This window comes from Chrysemys picta, chromosome 7 (assembly GCF_011386835.1).
Source record: "Chrysemys picta bellii isolate R12L10 chromosome 7, ASM1138683v2, whole genome shotgun sequence".
In the NCBI taxonomy this organism is placed as follows: domain Eukaryota; kingdom Metazoa; phylum Chordata; order Testudines; family Emydidae; genus Chrysemys; species Chrysemys picta.
The window spans coordinates 24,745,238-24,760,155 of record NC_088797.1 but is presented as its reverse complement, the minus strand read 5'-3'; the positions used below and the strand labels follow the sequence as shown (position 1 = coordinate 24,760,155).

The 14,918-nt window shown below is 42.9% G+C and overlaps 1 protein-coding gene across 3 annotated transcripts in view; it reads right to left on the bottom strand.

Annotated features, from left to right (window-relative positions):
* The window catches only part of DNAH12 (dynein axonemal heavy chain 12), a 181,279-nt gene that overhangs the window by 91,477 nt on the left and 74,884 nt on the right, over window positions 1–14,918 (bottom strand). For all 3 annotated transcript variants that reach the window (XM_065550977.1, XM_065550978.1, XM_065550979.1), the window contains exons 30-37: window positions 12,854–12,963; window positions 11,525–11,708; window positions 8,119–8,259; window positions 6,549–6,632; window positions 6,266–6,454; window positions 5,539–5,658; window positions 4,282–4,470; window positions 2,890–3,044 (exon numbers count right to left, since the gene is read on the bottom strand). In XM_065550977.1, coding sequence (XP_065407049.1) covers window positions 2,890–3,044; window positions 4,282–4,470; window positions 5,539–5,658; window positions 6,266–6,454; window positions 6,549–6,632; window positions 8,119–8,259; window positions 11,525–11,708; window positions 12,854–12,963 — 1,172 coding nt within the window. The remainder of the gene's footprint in view (window positions 1–2,889; window positions 3,045–4,281; window positions 4,471–5,538; window positions 5,659–6,265; window positions 6,455–6,548; window positions 6,633–8,118; window positions 8,260–11,524; window positions 11,709–12,853; window positions 12,964–14,918) is intronic.

Below are 14,918 nucleotides of genomic sequence, written 5' to 3'. Positions count from 1 at the left end.
TCATCCACCATAAGGAAAGGCTCAGCCTCTGGTGGTCAAGAGATCAATGGAGAAGGTGAAGGTGAAGGCCTCTGATTTTGGTCTGTGGCAGGCTTCCCAAACTGTGCTCTGTACACGGCCCAAGGATCTCAGCATGGCCAATGCTGAGGGAGTTGCACGTGGGGCTGCACAGAGGGTGGTCCATACCAGGGCCCTTGTCCAATGGTAGGTTGTGGGTAGTATGTAGAGAGGAGGACTTTGAGCCTGTCTCAAGTGTGAGGGTGGGATAGAGTACTCCTCTTCCTCCTCCGCGTCACTAGGGAACAGAGGTGTCATCCTTGGAGGGGAAAGGGTAGAGTGGTGACATTTCTGGCAAAGAGGATGGAAGTGGAGGGATGTCATGTCTGAGAAGTGGTGACTCAGGCAAATCAGAGACAGATAGGTCTTCGGGGTATCTAAACTCTTGGGGAGGAGGAAAGAGCATCATTGTCACTGGCGCATGTATCAGTGCTGAGGGAGAGGTACATTCTCCTGAGCAGCCAGCAGAAGGAGTTGAAGACTTCCTCGGTGCCGAGGGCTTGCTCAGTGCAGCAGACTTGCTCGGTGCCAAGAGCTTGCTCAGTACGGCAGACTTGCTCGGTGCCAAGGGCTTGCTCAATACTGAAAAGGACATCAGCACCAGTAGAGTTGTCAGTACCGGCGATTTAGTTGGTACCGCACTGCCTGAGATAGGTCTGATTGGCACAGTTGGTTGGCACCAGTTTCAAAGGTCTTGTGTCTTGGTCTCTAACACCAAGAGATGGTGCCCAGGGCTGGAGATCTGTCAGGTTAGGGTCTTTAGACTTTTGGTGAGCACTGGTAACAGAGGTACTCAGATGGGCCCTGGAGCTATGACCCATCTCTGAGGATGTCGAAGCAACCAACCTTGCAGGGGATGGCGTTCCAGCAGGCGGGGTCTCAGCAGGTGATGAGGGAGCCTGTTTTTCTTCCATCGGAACGAGGAAGAGAAGACTTCCTTTTAGAAGGATGAGGCAAATGAAAGTCAGTAGATGACCCAGTGGAGCATGAGGGTCATGGAGGGGTAGTGTCTGGGCCGGGGTCCGATGGTGGACACAGTGATTTCTCCAGAAGGAGAAGTCGCAACTGAATGTCCTGGTCTTTTCTGGCCCTGGTAGTGAGGTCGTGGCAATGAGCACACTTTTGCAGGACATGTCCCTCTCCCAGGCAGTGAATGCACTGTGGGTGACCGTCCATTACCAGGAAGGCAATCCGGCAAGTTACACACCTCTTAAACCTAGGAGAGCCAGGCATAAGGGTGAGGAAAAAGCTCCCCAGCAGGGAAGGGCAGGAAGCAGGGGAAAAACACAAAATATAAACTAACTAATGGGGAGGTTAGACAGCATAAAAGCAAAAAAATTATATATATTGTGACAGACCCAGACCAGTGGGATACAGGAGTCTGGTAGAGGGCAAATATACTGGTTACTGGATGAGTAGTTTTCTGTTTTCTGAGTGACCAGAGAAGGGGCTGCACTAGAGTAATCAGGAACCTGCCAGGACCAGTTAAGGCAGGCAGGCTAATTAGGACACCTGAAGCCAATTAAGAAGAAGCTGCTAGAATCAATTAAGGCAGGCTAATCAGGGCACCTGGGCTTTAAAAAGGAGCTCACTTCAGTTTGTGGTGCGAGTGTGAGGAGCTGGGAGCAAGAGGCACAAAGAGCTGAGAGTGAGAGGGTGTGCTGCTGGAGGACTGAGGAGCACAAGCGTTATCAGACACCAGGAGGAAGGTCCTGTGGTGAGAATAAGAAAGGTGTTTGGAGGAGGCCATGGGGAAGTAGCCCAGGGAGTTGTAGCTGTCATGCAGGTGTTACAGGAGGCACTATAGACAGCTGCAGTCCACAGGGCCCTGGGCTGGAACCCGGAGTAGAGGGCGGGCCCGGGTTCCCCCCAAACCTCCCAATTGACCTGGACTGTGGGTTCTTCCAGAGGGAAAGGTCTCTGGGCTGTTCCCCAACCCACATGGTGAATCTCTGAGGCAAGAAAATCCGCCAATAAGCGCAGGACCCACCAAGATAGAGGAGGAACTTTGTCACAATATATATATAGATCAAAAAGAAAGAACTAACTACTAAAACTAACAGGTAAGGCACTATCTAACAGGTCAAAAAGGATAAGTAGGCTTTGCTGCGGATTCCGGCTCAGACCAAAGGTGGTGGAAAAGGAACTGGGGGAGGGGGTGTTGGACTGTGCAGCACTATATATACATCCCGCTCACGGTGCAAGATGGGGAAGGTGGGCATTTGCAGTCCAACAGGCACATCTGATGAAGATCTCCGATCCCAGGCACAGGGGGCACTGCCGCACCTACAGTGGAGCACCCAAAGAAACATCACTCAAAGAAGAACTTCTCCTTTAAAGTTAAAAGCTATTAAAGTTGCAGCTTTCTGCTTTAAACTCCATCCCTGGATTATCTTTGTTTCATTTTCCTGCATGTCCTAATCATTTAATTCATGACTAACTCATCTTTAACTCATGACTAATTTAAGAAAAATTAAGAGAAATGTAATTTTAAAAGAAAAAGAAAGGAGGCACCAAATCTCAGCAGCCATCCTAACAATATCAGTGGAACAGTGTGGGATGGATATACTGAATGCTGGATTATAAGAAGTCAAAGACTTTAAAACTAAAAAGTTTATAGAAAGAATGTAATCAGATGCTTGAAAGTCTGTTTTTGTTTATTGTCTAATGGGCCAAGAACAGTATATTCTAATAGAGATACATTCTGGGGGCCTGATACAGAAGTATTAAAGTCAATAGAAAGACCCCATGGATTTCAGTGGTCTTTGGATAAGGGTCTATATGAACAACAATGAAATCATTCAACGTTTCGCATGAAATAGATGTTCTTACTTTCCATGGGTAATGCATAAGTCCATCAAATAGGTATATCTGACTGTATCCATCGTTGGGACTATGAGATCTTGAATCTTAACATTTTTATCATCACTATATTTAATGCTTTTAATGGCTTCATTCCAATGCACCCAGCGCCCTTTGCCTTTCAACTAAGAAGAAATACTGATTTCAATTACAGTGGAAAATACAGTGCTGACATAATATGTTCAAAAGGTTTTCTTAAGCACTTCATTCTTTTACAAGTTAATATTACATTAAGTATTTCAGGTGCTTATGTATTTATTTTCCTCATTGCACTAGTGATGAGCAAACCTTAAAAGGAATGGAGGATCATTTTAGAAAAGGATGTTCAGACCCCCTTCCTTCCCCTACCTCTCTAGGACCCTGTTATCCAGGAAAATACTTACATATGGTCTTAAGCATATGCATAGTTCCATTGAAGACAACAGGTCTATAAATATGCTTAAATTTTAAGCATGTGCTTTCCTCTATATGAAACTCAAAAACTCCAAGGGCCTCAACTGCAGCTGAACTGAAATGCAGCATAGTCTAGACACGCCTTATGTAGACTGGGTAGACATTTACTAAAAAGCTCTGTTTAGAAAGTCAGCGCATTAATTCTTTTTAAAAGAAAAACTGATTATTAAATAAAATAAATTTATTGTCTCTACTCTGCTCTGGTTAGGCCTCAGCTGGAGTATTGTGTCCAGTTCTGGGCACCGCATTTCAAGAAAGATGTGGAGAAATTGGAAAGGATCCAGAGAAGAGCAACAAGAATGATTAAAAGTCTTGAGAACATGACCTATGAAGGAAGGCTGAAAGAATTGGTTTTGTTTAGTTTGGAAAAGAGAAGACTGAGAGGGGACATGATAGCAGTTTTCAGGTATCTAAAAGGGTGTCATAAGGAGGAGGGAGAAAACTTGTTCACCTTAGCCTCTAAGGATAGAACAAGAAGCAATGGGCTTAAACTGCAGCAAGGGAGGTCTGGGTTGGACATTAGGAAAAAGTTCCTAACTGTCAGCGTGGTTAAACACTGGAATAAATTGCCTAGGGAGGTTGTGGAATCTCCATCTCTGGAGATATTTAAGAGTAGGTTAGATAAATGTCTATCAGGGATGGTCTAGACAGTATTTGGTCCTGCCATGTGGGCAGGGGACTGGACTCAATGACCCCTCGAGGTCCCTTCCAGTCCTAGAATCTATGAAAACCAATAGTTGTTCATTTACTCCATTAAGGGCCCAATCCTGTTTCCATTAAAGCCAGTCAATCCTGCCCCCAAAGGATTCTAAGAAGCTAACATTTCCACCTAGCTTCTTTCTTCTCTCACTTAGATTTTAAGGATCTATTTGAACTACTCTAAAAATGAGCAATCAGTAAATCTCATACCTCATACATATAGTCATAGACCAAGCCTTTCTCATCAAAGGGACAGTCCCATTTACCCACAGCTGCTGGCACTGGATGAGCCTCAGACTTTCCTGCTAGAATATCCCTCATAAAGATATCAAAAAGGACTCGGCTGTCACTGTCACAAGTCCCACCAATGGACCAAACCATGGAGAAAGCAAAGCAAGCCTGTGAGTACAAGGAGATAAACAATTACCATTCAAAAATGATAACTACCGTATGATCTGATCAACATATAAAATTACAAGGAATACTATTATGTTGAAAAATGCTCATGGCGGCCATCATGTGGGTCTTTGAGCCAAAGACAGTCACAAACCTAGTTAAGGATAAATCCTCTTCTTTCAGGTTCAGCAGAAGAAGCAATTAAGCCCTTTTGTGTAGTGAGACAGTTGGAAACAATTGAGGATACCACACAAGGCACTGAGCCATGTGGATTGAGGGATTCCTTTGATTGCAAACCCTAGGACTAGGAGTTTTGTTTTTGCAAGGGGCATGTGTCTGTTTTAGAGGAGAAAGCCAGCAGAGCCTTTATGTGGGCTTAGTCTTTGAGCACTTTCTGGTGCCCCTTGCACCAGGGATTAATTTCATGTATGGATTCTACTAAGACGATAAAACAAGTAAAGCAAAGAATAAGCAGTTTGTAAATAGCTGTAGATCCCAAGCGTCATTTCAGACTGATATTCATTTTGGAGCTCTCTATTCATGTCAATCTCTAAAGAACATTTTAAGATTAATGTATGCCTCAGAAATGGCTTTTCTCACACCATGAAACTTCTGCACAACCTGACAAATGCATTGCTATAATGTGCACATCATTCTTTACCCAACATGTGATCACGTACCTGCCTTTAGCTAGCTGCTTGGTCTTAAAACACGAGTTAATTAAAACAAAATGTTCTAAATTAATTGACAACAGATAGGAAAATGGTTGAAATATATCTGTCTAGGTACTTATAAATCCCTTATCACTGTGTTTGAGCACCTCCCAAGTTTTAGAAAAGTAGCAACAAAACAGTCACTCAACTCTCTTCTTTCACCTACCAAGTTAAAGTGAACTTGAATAGTCAGCAGAAGAGTGTGTGTGTGCACACGAAGTGTATGGATGTGTATGCTTGCTCATGTGTGATGCACTTATTGCAGGGAAGCCAAGATGAGGAAATTAATTTTGCAAGAGACCTGTTACCAATTATTTGTTCTTTTTCTTTTTTAAAATACATCCAGTAAAAGACCAACCATAATCCATGTGCGGATGTTTTTGTTGGTAGGATCCTGTTGCACAGTTTGACAAAGTAACATTTCAAAAAGTCGAGTGAGAGACACTACAGCATTGCTGTTGCTTGTGGGAACCAGCTCCTACAAGACACAAAGAATGGAAAATGATTGTTATCACAGTATCAAATACTTCTCACAAATCTTAGTATATCTTTTGGAAAAACAATTAAATTATATATTGCCTCTACAGAAAAGACTTAGGGGCAAGTGTTTTTCTTTTAGTTTCAAAATCCTTTTCCCTTGTCCTGTCCCTGAAAAGCCACCCTCTTAATCTGTAATATTAATTATGACAATAATGCATCTTTTAAAAAATTAGACACAATTAATACAATCGTATAGGTGCAGCATGGGGAGCACCACTTATTGTATGGCATGTTGGACATCACATAAAATGCTTTCCCTAACATAAAACAATCCTCTTCCCTCCCCTCAAACTTCTGGTGAGGTTACTTTTCACTCGTTACGATAATGGTTAGCTTTTAAATATCTTTTACCTACAAATTTCACCTAATATTCTTGGTCAAGTTTTCCAAGTTGGGCAAAGTAGTTGCCCTCTCAAAATCAGGTGCATCTGCTGCATATGCAAAAACCTGCCATGACCATCGCTGAGTATTCTGTCACAGGACACAGAGAGTGGAATGGAAACATCAACATAATTATTGTGGTCAAAATAAAAACAAAAAAATACCTTGCACTGTTGTTTACGAAATCTTAAAGCTGGTGGTATTAACCAGTTAAAAAGTTCTTGCAGAAGATCTTGCTGTTCCTTTTGTCTCAGGGGTTCAGGTAAGCTGTTCAACCAAGAGGTTACAAGAGGCATCCAACCTAGCTGTAATGGCTCCAAATAAATCATGCCACAACGACTGACTGTAGCTGGCTAAAGAAGAATAGTAAATTCACTTTTAAGACCACGCCCATGCATCATTATATATTGTATAATTGTGCAATTATGGATTAAATGTTAAACTTACTGAAGCCTGGGAAAGGTCCATTGTTTCAAAGATCAGACTCATCTGAGGAGACATTTGAATGATTTCCCCACTCATCAAACAAAGCTAAATATGAAGAAGAGTTAATTTAATAACCATGGTTATGAATATTAGTAAAATCTTATATAACAACAATCTGTTTAACTTGTAAATTAATGTGTTTCTATCTTTGGATGATCTCCATATCGAAATGAGCGAAGCTTATAATAGCAAATGGGAAAGATAAGCCATTACCCATCGCAACATACAACAATCATTTGAAATAGTAACCAATTTCCTTTCTCTTTGGGCCAAATTCTGTGCTTTTGCCACTCACATCATTTGTCCATTAATTGTGGAAATAGGAATTGTAGCTATATTACAGGACTCAAATGATCTTGCAGACCCTGCTAGAAGAGGAAATCACAGGTAAAGGACTAATATTGGACCTGATTTTTCTCACTTATACCAGCTTTACACTAATTAATATATTGACTTCAGTGGAGTTACTTCTTATTTATACTGGTGTGAGATGTGAATCAGACCCATTGCCCTTTCTGTAAGCTTCACAAAACTACTGAAGTTTTACACATTTATTTTTCAACAACAAAAATATTGATGAAAATGTTTAATAAACTAGGAGAAACTCATGCTTCAAACTGCAAAGTTTCAAGTTTTTCCAGGAAAACCCCATGATAATTATTTTCATGACCAGTGAAGTTGTCTAGGCACTGGTTCTGGACTGCTCATCAGAAATTAAAATGTTCAGTTCATGAGACTCAGCACAACTGTAGCACCAGCACCAGCCACAGTTCCCAGCACTGCCACCTGCTAGGTCCACCCACCACTTAAAGTCGGTATCTTCCTGCACTGTATGGGAACAGGAGAGGATGGCAAGGGTCTAACTTGCACAATGTAGGACATAAGTCTGCCTCAGCCTGTGCTACTAACATAGCACAGGATACTGATGTAGATACTATGAGACACCACACCAAAATAGTATAGGCTCACGAAATGGCCTCTGATTTGGGTACCTAACTTGGGATACCTAGGGGCTGTTTTTCAGAGGTGCTGTGCACCCACAACTCTAACTGAACTCAGTGGGAGTTGTGAGTACACCGCAACTTTGAAAATCAGGCCCCGTGTGTCTGAAGTTGGGCATACAAAAATATAGACACCCACAACTGGAGACCATTTTTGAAATTTTGGGTTGTAAGGTCTTCCAGAGAAGAAATATCATTAAACTTTAGGTTCTTTTTCTTTTAAATTCCATTTATAAATTTGGCATTTTTGTGACAAGATTAGAACATATGTTTGATTAGGAAATGTGATCAAATTAAATACCTTATTCTACGATATAAAACAACCAATCAACCAAAAAAAACCCCACAAACAACTCTCATGACATATATCTCTCTCATAAAAACACAAGTTAATCACAAGCCTACTCAAATGGTTCCATTCTACCTCAGGTGCAGTTATAGCTACAAGTGCTGTTTTCTTTTAGATGCAGACTTATGTTTCTTAAGTGGCACAACATTTTCTTTAGACATTTATAACACCAATGTTTTACCTTTTTGTTGTCATCCAGTACTGTGTTCATACTTTCTATCCACAGAGTATCAATAGGACCATCAAAAACAACCCATTTGCGTTCAGGTGTCTCAGCTAAAGCAAATTCTCTGAAAGTATTGGCAACAATACCATCTGTCCACTAGACCAGGAAAAAATGGAAACGGACATTTTAAAAAATTCTAAATCTAAAGTCAATGGGAGTACTCACATGCTTACGTATTTTGCTGGATCAGGGCTCTATTTAGCTCATGTTAATGAACAAAACAGAGAAGAACTAAGTAAAAACACCGAGAAGTGTTAGGAACTATTACAAACCATTATTGACCCTTTGCCAAGCAGTAACAGAATTCGGGGCTTTGCAAGTCTCAGGGCTGGTTTACAGTACCGGGTAAGTCGACCTAAGATACACTACTTCAATTACATGAATAACGTAACTGAAGTTGACGTAGCTTAGGTCGACTTACCACAGTGTCTACACCCTGCTGTATCGATGGGAGATGCTCTCCCGTCGACTTACCTTACTCTTCTCAGGGAGCTGGTATACTGGAGTCAACGGGAGAGCGCTCTGCCATCAAGTTAGCGGGTCTTCACCAGACCCACTAAATCGACACTGCTGCATCGATCACAGCAGTGTTGATCTACCGGTAAGTGTAGACATGGCCTCAGTTTCCCATATGGAACAGAAACTGGTGACAAAAAAATCAGGTATTGCCTTAGTGTAATTTGTTTACAAAAATTACACAAGTCTTGTTTCCTCAAACAAGGGGTGGTAATGAAGAGCACACAGACAACTCCTTCTTGCAGAAAGTTGAAATAAGGCACCTCTTCCCTGTCTCCAAAAGCAGCCACACTAATTCCTGGTGCCTCTTTATGGCGGGTGTCCAGTGCAGGTACTCGTCACAGAGGGGATACGATTCCCTGATAAACGGGAGTTGGAAGAAGATTTAGGGGAAAGCATCCTGGGAAAAGAGGGGTTGGGGCTGCTAATGTCTGGTACAGTGGAGACAACATTCCACTTTTCCAGAATCCTTAGCCTTCTCACAAGGGGAAGGCAGCAACATTTCAACAATGGACAGGGACCAGGTTGGGAAGGGGGAGGGCTGATGGGAGCCCTCCCAAACAGGTAGAACTGATTAAGGAATGAATGATGACCTGCACTGTCTGATTTATTGCCTGGTATTCCCAGAGATGTTAAGTGAAAAAAGTTGTGTCCTAATTAAACCACATCCATTGCATCTTGTTTTTCTTCCTGTGTGGCCATGAAAAAGTAGCTATCTTGCACCTCTCTCTCACTCCAAGGCATCATACAAATTTCACTACTTCACAGACAGTCTCCACTTCCTGTGTCACACTCTGAGTTTTATATACTGGAAAACTCTAGACCAAATGTTTATCTACACAGTTTTTGTATGGCTTTAATTATATTGGTTTGGAAACCGATATAGTTAAACTGCTATAACTCCCTAGTGTAGACGCAGTTATATCTGTATAAATATACTTGTATCACTATAGCTCAATCCCATACATTTATAGAAATAAGCTATTCTAGTATAAGCACCTTTATACTGGTATAACTGCTTCCACACTAGGGGCTGTGCTGAGTTAACTGCAGTGGAATAAAAATCACACCCCTAACCAAAAATGTTAAAGCAGTATAAAAACTGTGTGTAGACTATGCCCAAGGCTGCCAGTGGAGACCACGTGGCTCTAAAAGATGAGCCTGGGGGTCTACCCTGCTTCAGTGCAGCTGCTCTGCAGGAACCTCAGCACCTCTACTGCCATACACAGAAGAGCACTTTAACCCACACAATACCTTCTGTGTGCGGTTACAGCACAGCATAATTAGCTCTTTTTGTAGGGAGTTTCATCCTGACAATTTATACATTAGTGATTAGGGTTACCATACGTCCGGATTTTCCTGGACATGTCCAGCTTTTGGGGCCTCAAATCCCCGTCCGGGAGGAAATCCCAAAAAGCCAGACATGTCCGGGAAAATAGGGAGGGCAGGGCCAGCGGTGCTCGGCTAGGGGCCGGGGGCCGGGGCCAGCGGTTCGGGGCCGGTGGTGCGGGGCCGGAGCCGCTGGGGCCGGTGCTGCTCGGCCGAGGCTGGCAGTGCTCGGCCGGGGGCCGGGGGGGGGGGGGGGCGGCGCCCCAGGGCCCGAGCCGAGCCGAGCCGGGTGGGAGACGCTGGGGCCAGAGCCTCTTGGCCTGGGCCGGCCAGCCGCCAGAGGGAGCCACTCGGCTGGAGGGGCCGGACTGGGCCGCACCTCCTTGCGCCTCCCCGCCCCAGCCCCAGCCCCAGTTTACCTGCTGCCTGCTTGCTTCAGGCTTCCTGCGAATCAAATGGTCGCAGGAAGCGGGGGAGGGGGAGGGGCAAAGCGTTCAGGGGAGGGGGCGGAGTTGGGGCGGGGCTGGGGCAGGGGCGGAGTTGGGGCGGGGCCGGGGCCCCGTGGAGTGTCCTCTTTTTGGACACTTAAAATATTGTAATCCTATTATTGACCCCTAACATGCAAGCCATTAGCACCTTTTGCCATAACAACGTATATTTGCCTTTGGTCCAGTTATTTATAAATTTTTAAAAATTCTGCTCTCAGGGTACGTCTTCACAGCAGTTAACTCGATTGATCAACACCAGGGTCTGAGGACCCAAGTCAGGCTAGCCTGAATGTGAGCAGCCACACTTCAAAGCCATACCTGTGTTACTGTGTCCTCACTAGTACTGCTATGCTCCCTCAGTGTATGTTGGTCAGTTTTCTGGGGGCAACTCCCATGGTTCTTTGTGCTGCAGTAAGATGAGCTGCTCAATGAATTGTGGGAGAACTTGCCTGTCCTTCTGAGTACACTGGTGAAATCATGGAAAAAGTACTGGAGTACTATCAGCACTTGATAATTTAGCCTGAGTCCTCACTGAAGAGTGGGTGGATTACCAGCATAAGCAACAAAGATTCTGTAAGAGTCCTGTGGCACCTTTAGACTAACAGATGTATTGGAGCATGAGCCTTCGTGAGTGAATACTCACTTCGTCGGAAGGCTTCATGCTCCAATACATCTGTTAGTCTATAAGATGCCACAGGACTCTTTGCTGCTTTTACAGATCCAGACTAACACGGCTACCCCTCTGATACTTGACAGCATAAGCAACAGCAGCATCCAGGCTCTGGTCTATACCCCTAGCCAGGCCAGTTAGCCCAGGTTTAAAGCACCACCAAACTTAGTTGAGGGAATTGTGTGTTGTGAATAGAACAACATGGGGCAACACCTGAATAAGAGCACCCTGCAGTGAAGACATGGATACACCCATGCAAACCTATCAAAGCCATCGGGGTTTCACAAGCATAACCAATGGAGGAATGTGGCCAATTGCTATATAATATTTTTTAAAACGATCATATAAAACACAATACCTCATGAGATACCATATCGAATTGTCCAAAAAGTTGACCCATGGTAATGGATTTTGGATTCACAGTTCTAAAAATTACTTTTTCTTCTTCACCATATTCACGTTCATTCATAAGGGTTAGTGTATCCGCCAACAACTGCAGAACTTTGGTTTTCCCAGAAAAAGGCTCTCCGACAAGCATAAAGCTATGGATAAAATAAAATTATTATTAAAAATCTTAACTTCATCAAATATAGACTTTATGGCACTGATCCAGCCAATTGGCCTCAATGGGGACTACTCATGCTTAATATTAAGCACATGCTTAAGTGGATCTGACTCTATATGTATCAAAAATTATAGTGTGGAATGTATTACATCATTGATTCAGTGATTAGGAACTATGTTTTTAGGAGGTCAATACAAAAATATATGTGCTTGCATTGCTATTACCACAGTTACCCATACCAATCAAGTATTTTATAAGCCCAAAATAACCAGTTAGGAGTCTAAATGGTAATTTGTGTATGCAAATACTTGATTTGCTCATGCAACTGCATATATTTGGTCGCACAATTAAAATACGTAAATGGACCCAATTGGACTCTGCAGCAGCAGGGATTCACACTAGTGCATTTTTTTGCAGAATTGGGCCTACACTTATTTTCTAATTTTCTTTGCTGTCTCAGAAAGATTATCATAAAATTCTAGAAGACAAAGATAGATAAGGAACCTGCACTAAAACAAAAATCTTCAGTCACAACTCAAAATAAGTTTGTTAATTTCATCCCATTTCAGGGTATTTTAAAGGACTAACTAGTCAATGTCTGCAAAGAGTTTTGAATATGCAAAGCCGTACATTAGAGCTAAGTATATGTTTATATTTCTTGTGAGGTACCATACAAATCTTACCATCATATACTTGCTGCTCAAAAAAAGGGAAAGACTAAAATGGCAGAGATCTGGTGGGCTAATATTTTAATACAGGCAAGTTTTTACAGCTACAACTCCTCTCCACAACCTGGGCCCAAACTGCAAACATTAAACAGGCAAAATTGCTACAGAACTCAAAAGGAGCATTGGATCAAATACGCCTGGCTTCAGAGACTCCACTTTCTTGGGAACCAAATTTGCATTAAAAATTAGGATATCCAAATGTACCAATATAAAAATTCTGCAGCATACAGAGACCCTTGGGATTTTCTGTATTTGATTTAAATAATCACTGTTTGTCTTTCTTAAAAGTGGAAATAATTTCTTAGTCTATTTCCATAAATATTCTCTATTGGCTATTACAAAAAAATATAACTACAACCTGTAGTACTTGTGAAATAGGCACTTGTAATCTTACCCATGTCTAACAATCATCATTTCATAGGTCTGTATCATTTTTTCAATGAAAACTTTAACAGGCTGGATATTATTTATAACACAGCATTCATTGGCACATTCCAGAAAATCCTAAAATCAAAACAAAATAAAACCTTTTCATATGATAACAAATAATATTTTCATGGTTACATATCACATAGTTTACAACAATCCTTTATAAAGCCATATAATTTTATTCATGAATAAAAGGAACATATATAATTCATCATTCCATATTCAGATTATTGCCTCTAAAACAACTTCCACCCCACCCTCAGTATGTTTTATTACATTTGTGGATAACAGACTCAAATTCATTAATTACTGAATCCTCTGGGATTAGGCTAAAGAAAACTAAGAGCACCTGACTTCTGAATGAGAGTGTCCACACAAAGGTTTAACTAAAATGCTTTAGCTTCACATTTTAACATTTATCTTAACTTTCCTGAAAGTTCCTAAGTAGACATGCCCTGGACTAGAGCACTATTTACTGACGTGCAGAATTTAAGATGCTGTGACTTAAACAAAATATTGTTACTTTAGTCAAATATAAGGCTAACTTTTCAACTTCTCTATTGGGATATTAATGGCCTTTAGTGATGTTTATGTTTCTCATGTATATAATAGGGACTTGGCTTATCCAATACAAAGAAATCCTCTCTATCTCAAAGCCTAATACTGAGCGCTGCACTAGAAAATTAGATTGCCCCATCTATGCTGTTCAGAAGTGCAAAAAATCCACACCCACCCTGAGCAACATAGTTAAGCTGAAATAAGTTGCCGTGTAGACAGCACTTGGTTGATGGAAGAATTTTCCATTGGCAAAGCTACCGTCTCTTGAGGAGGTGGATTTACAAGAACAGTGAGATAATCCCTCCCATCGCTGGAGTAAATGTCTACACTGAAGTGCTGCAGCTGTGCCGCTGTAGTGTTTAAACTGTAGACTCCCTACAAAAAGAGCTAATGATCCTGTGCTGTAACTGCACACAGAAGGTAATGTGTGGGTAAGGAAATCGAAATCTTCACCTTCTTTATTGAACATCTGCCTCTGCTTACACCCCACCCACTCCAATTACTGTATTGTGGAAGCAGGGCTTTCCCTAGCCATTTTGGTGCCCTACACAGCCTCCCCGTGGGGGGCCCCAGGCCTCCGCAGGGGGGCTGGCCCCAGGCCTCAGCGGGAAGAGGGCTGGGGGGCAGGGGGAAAACCGTTCCCTGGACCCAGCCCGCTCCGCTCTGCTCCCCTGGCTCCTGGACAGGGGGGAACTGGCCCCCAGCACTCGCCAGGGGAGTGGTGCAGGCTCGGGCCAGGTCACTCCACTTACCATGCGGTGAGTGCAGGCCCGTCCCCCTGCAGCAGTCCTCAGGGGAGTGGGGGGGGGGGCTGGGGCAGAACAGGGAGGGGGCTTTGGGGAAAGGGCAAAGTAGGGGCGGGAAGAGACGGGGCTGGGGCTGGAGCATTACGCAGCTGCACAGGGCACCAGGAAATGTGGTGCCCCAGATTCCCTGGTGCCCTATGCAGCTGCGTACTTTGCGTATGGGTAAGGACGGCCCTGTATGGAAGATATTAGAAGACAAGTATTTCCCCTTCTGCCAAGGTTGTTCTGGTGTATTGAAAACACATGGTTTACATTATCATAATAGAAGCATGTGCATTTCATGAATCTACAATAAGTTGAGTTTGCAGCAGTACAACCTTCCAGGTTCACTAGGAATTTCAGGTTTCCACAAAATTCAGAACTTCAGAGTGAACTTATGTGAAGTCTTCTAGGAAAAGATATCAGCTTGACTTCCACCTGCATTTTATTTTTTTTCTTTTGGTGGGAAGGAAGGGGATTGGGAGGCCAGCTACCTCACCCAGTCCCTGAAAGGGGAAGCAGGTAGCCTGGCCATCTCTGTCCTCACTATCCCACTGAAGAAGAACAGGAAGAGTTAACTAATCATGGCAAAATTCACCATGTCTAATAACTTGTAAAACCCCAAAGGCTAGGGAGGGAACCAGCAAGTCACAAAAGACACTAAAATCCAGGGGAAGTGGGGTGGAT